The sequence below is a fragment of the Danio aesculapii genome, chromosome 4, assembly GCF_903798145.1.
Source record: "Danio aesculapii chromosome 4, fDanAes4.1, whole genome shotgun sequence".
Taxonomy (NCBI): domain Eukaryota; kingdom Metazoa; phylum Chordata; class Actinopteri; order Cypriniformes; family Danionidae; genus Danio; species Danio aesculapii.
Window position 1 is genome coordinate 58,896,347 of NC_079438.1, and position 5,000 is coordinate 58,901,346.

At 43.5% G+C, this 5,000-nt stretch overlaps 1 protein-coding gene across 1 annotated transcript in view; it reads left to right on the forward strand.

Annotated features, from left to right (window-relative positions):
* Nucleotides 1–5,000, forward strand: part of upf2 (UPF2 regulator of nonsense mediated mRNA decay) — a 33,939-nt gene that overhangs the window by 26,520 nt on the left and 2,419 nt on the right. Inside the window, 4 exon segments of the mRNA XM_056456267.1 lie at nucleotides 661–762; nucleotides 1,054–1,152; nucleotides 2,889–3,068; nucleotides 4,591–4,732. Coding sequence (XP_056312242.1) covers nucleotides 661–762; nucleotides 1,054–1,152; nucleotides 2,889–3,068; nucleotides 4,591–4,732 — 523 coding nt within the window.

Below are 5,000 nucleotides of genomic sequence, written 5' to 3' on the forward strand. Positions count from 1 at the left end.
TTCAGAGCACTCACACTTCTCAAACGATCCGGGAAACGGGCCTGGGCACGGTTCAGAGAGCATAGTGTGAGTACGCCCTTAGAGCCAGTTTGAGTGTGAATAAATCACGATGAGGATGAGATTTTGACATGTTACTCATTTGTTATCACTGTAGTTAAACATTATATTTATTATCTATAAGTAAACATGTGATATTACTCTAATAAAACATGCTTATTTTGACAATTTACATATAGAAATGAACATAAATGTCATTCATTCATTTTCCTTTCGGCTTGGTCCCTTTATTTATCAGGGGTCGCCACAGCGGAATGAGCTGCCAACTTATCCAGCATATGTTTTATAAAGCGGATGCTCTTCCAGCTGCAACCCAGTAGTGGGAAGCACCCATTCACATATACACACACACACACACACACACACTCATACACTACAGGCAATTTAGTTAATCAATTCTCATAGCGCATGTGTTTGGACTGTGGGGGAAACCGGAGCACCCGGAGGAAACCCACACTAACAGGGGGAGAACATGCAAACTCCACACAGAAACGCCAACTGACCCAGCCGAGACTTGAACCAGCGACCTTCTTGCTGTGAGGCGATTGTGCTACCCATTGCGCAGCTCATTGCAGCTCATAATAAATGTGTGTGTGTGTCCAGGAGGGCTCAGAGAATGAGGAGGAGGAGCGTGAGGAGGAAGAGGAGAACACAGACTATCTGACCGACTCCAACAAGGAGAACGAGACTGACGAGGAGAACAACGTGAGTGTGAGAGAAGCTGACGCTCAACCCTCTGAGAGCCCTCAACTGACCCTGTGTGTGTGTGTGTGTGTGTGTGTCTGCATCTGTGTGCATGTATCATGTATCTGTCTGTGTGTATCTGTCTGTCTGCGTGCGTGCGTGTGTGTGTATGCGTGTCTTTCTGCTTGTATGCGTGTATCACTTTTTTTCTGCGTGTGTGCGCGTGTGTGCGTGTGTGTGTGTGTGTGTGTGTGTCTCTTTTTGTCTGTTTGTCTGTCTGTCTGTGTCTCTGTGTGCGTGTGTGTGTGTCAGGAGGTGACGATCCGCGGTGGAGGACTCAAACACGTGGCCTGTGCTGAGGATGAAGACTTCATTCAAGCTCTGGATAAGATGATGCTGGAGAACCTGCAGGTGAAGAACACACTCATCTTCACTTTATAGTCTACAGTGCATCCGGAAAGAGTTGATAGTGCTTCAGCTTTTCCACATTTGTTTATGTTGCAGCCTTATTCCAGAATGGATTCAATTCATTTATTTCCTCAACATTCTACACACAATATCCCATAATGACAATGTGAGAAAAGAGTTTTTGAAATTGTTGCAGATTTATTAAAAATAAAACACCTGTAAAATCACATGTACATCAGTATTGACAGTCTTTGGTGTGAAGCTCTAGATTGAGCTCAGGTTTATTCTGTTTCCTCTGATCATTCTTGAGATGTTTCAGCAGCTTCATTGGAGTTCACCTGTGGTCAATTCAGTTGATTGGACATGATCTGAAAAGGCATACACCTGTCTATATAAGCTCCCAGGGTTGACAGTGCATGTCAAAGCTCAAACCAAGCATGAAGACAAAGGAATTGTCTGTAGACCTCTGAGACAGGATTGTCTCGAGGCACAAGGCTGGGGAAGGTTACAGAAACATTTCTGCTGCTCTGAAAGTTCCAATGAGCACAGCGGTCTCCATCATCCGTAAGTGGAAGATGTTTAACCACCAGGACTCTTCCTAGAGATGGCCGGCCATCTAAGCTGAGTGATCGGGTGGAAGGGCCTTAGTCAGGCAGGTGGTCAATAACCCGATGGTCACTCTGTCTGAGCTCCAGCTTTCTTCTGTGGAGAGAGGAGAACCTTACAGAAGGACAACCATCTGTGCAGCAATCCACCAATCAGGCCTGTCTGGTAGAGTGGCCAGACGGAAGCCACTCCCTGCCTGGAATTTGCCAAAAGGCGTCTGAAGGACTCTCAGACCATCAGAAACTAAACTCTCTGCTCTGACGAGACTCAAACTGAGCTCTTTGGAGTGAACGCCAGGCATTACGTTTGGAGAAAACCAGGCACCGCTCATTACCAGGCTAATAGCATCCCTACAGTGAAGCATGGTGGTGGCAGCATCATGCTGTGGGGATGTTTTTCAGCAGCAGGAACTGGAAGACTAGTCAGGATAGAGGGAAAGATGAATGCAGCAATGTACAGAGACATCCTGAATGAAAACCTGCTTCAGAGTGCTCTTGACCTCAGACTGGGGCGACGGTTTATCTTCCAGCAGGACAATAACCCAAAGCACACCATCAAAATATCAATGGAGTGGCTTCACAACAACTCAGTGAATGTCCTTGAGTGGCCCAGCCAGAGCCCAGACCTAAATCCTATTGAACATCTCTGGAGAGATCTGAAAATGGCTGTACACTGTCACTTCCCATCCAACCTGATAGAGCTTGAGAGGTACTGCAAAGAGGAATGGGCCAAAATTCCCAAAGACAGGTGTGCCAAGCTTGTGGCATCAAATTCAGAAAGACTCGAGGCTGTAATCACTGCCAAAGGTGCAAAGTATTGAGCAAAGGCTGTCAATACTGATGTACATGTGATTTTACAGCTTTTTTATTTTTAATAAATTTGCAACAATTGTCATTATGGGAGATTATGTGTAGAATGTTGAGGAAATCAATGAGTTTAATCCATTTTGGAATAAGGCTGTGACATAAATAATGTGGAAAAGTGAAGCGCTATCAGTATAGTTTAAATCATATATATTCGATAGCTTGTTTTTATGATTTACTTTGTATAGAACAGAATGATTTTAGCACAGCTGAGAGACTATTATATACATCTTTCTAAATGTATTTACATGATATTGTGTGTTTGAGCAGCAGCGCAGTGGCGAGGCGGTGAAGGTGCATCAGCTGGATGTGGCCATTCCTCTGCAGTTAAAGAGTCAGCTGAAGAAGAGCAGCGGGCCGTCCTGCACCAGCACAGACCCTGCAGACGCTCCAGACATCAGCGACACCATGCAGTTCGTCATGCTCACACGCAAGGGCAACAAACAGCAGGTCTGTGTGTGTGTGTGTGTGTGTGTGTGTGTGTTTGATTGAGTGAACGTGTGTAAGCATGTGTGTTTGTGTGTGTGTATATAAATTGTGTGTGTGTTTTAGTGAGAGAGTGTGTATATATAAAATTTGTGTGTGTGTGTGTTTGAGTGAGTGAATGTGTATAAGCGTGTGTGTGTGTGTGTGTGTGTGTGTGTGCGTGTGCATATAAATTGTGTGTGCGTTTTAGTGAGAGAGTGTGTATATATAAAATTTGTGTGTGTGTGTTTGAGTGAGTGAATGTGTATAAGCATGTGTGTGTGAGTGAGTGTTATTGTGTATAAATTGTGTGTGCATTTTAGTGGGAGTGTGTGTATATATTAAATGTGTGTGTGTTTGAGTGAGTGTGTATATATATATATATATATATATATATATATATATATATATATATATATATATATATATATATATATATATATATATATATATATATATATATGTGTGTGTGTTTGTGTGGGTGTGTGTGTTTGCATATGTCTATGTTGAGTGTGTTGAGTGAGTGAATGTGTATAAGCATGTGAAAGAGTGTGTGTATATATAAATTGTATGTGTTTGGGTGAGTGAATGTGTATAAGCATGTGTAAATGTGTGTGTGTACATATGAGTGTGTCCACGCAAATGTATTTAAGTGTAATAGTGTGTAGATGTGTTTGAGTGCGTGTGAATGTGTGTACGCAAGTATATTTAAATGTGTTAGTGTGTGTGTGTGTGTGTGTGTGTTTAAGTGATTGTGTGTGTGTACACGCAGGAGTGCATGTGTGTATGTATGCCTGGGAATATGTGAGCGTGTGAATGCATAAACTTGTGTGTGTGTGTGTGCGTGCGTGTGTGTGTGTGTGTGTGTGTGTGTGTGTGTGTTTAAGCAAGTGAGTGTATGTGTATATGTGCGTAAATGAGTGTTTATGTATGAGTGTGTGTGCGCAACTGTATTTAAGTCTGTGAGTGTGTTTGTGTGTCTGTGTGTGTATATGAGTATGTGCATGTGTAAAAATACATATGTATGTGTGTGTGTGTGTGTGTGGAATGGTTTGGGTCTGCAGGGTGTGTTCAGGATGTGGCTTTGGGAGTGTAAACTACAGCACACAAACGCATACACTGTTAAAAACACACACACACACACACACACACACACACACACACACACACACACAGCGTCTTTGTTTTCATTCTGCTGGTCTGAGTGACCCAGTTTAACCGTCCAAAGTCTTTCAGAAAGTTGACATCCATCTCACACACTGTACGGCTCTCCTGTGTGTGTGTGTGTGTGAGCAGAGACTGAACACACTCGTGTCACACACACAGAAATCTGCACTTTGAGTCTGTTGATGTACTTCTAGAAGTGTGTGTAATGAGAAATGACAATCAAAGAGTGTTTATACTTGACATGCTCATGTGTTGATGTTTGTAGAAGTGTATAAATAAGTGATGTGTGTGTGTGTGTGTGTGTGTGTGTGTGTGTGTGTGTGTGTGTGTGTGTGTTCAGTTTAAGATCCTGAACGTGCCGCTGTCGTCTCACCTGGCAGCGAATCACTTTAACCAGCAGCAGGCGGAGCAGGAGGAGCGGCAGCGCATGAAGAAACTCACACTGGACATCAACGAGAGGCAGGAGCAGGAGGACTACCAGGGTCAGTCTGTGTGTGTGTGTGTGTCTGTAGGGGCGGATTTAGGACCCGTTTACACTAATATGTTTTGTTTTTAAAACACATGATTTTGCTACGCCTTCGGTCCACACTACCTCAGAGTTTTCCAGTCCTGAAACAGAGCTTTTGGGAAACGCTGAAGAGGTTGTTGTGGTTTTAAACTGCTGCTGCTCTGTGGCAGTGTGGATAAGGGGAAAACGGAGGCGATGCTGCAGACATTCGCCTATCTGATTGGGGCTTTTTCCTCAATATT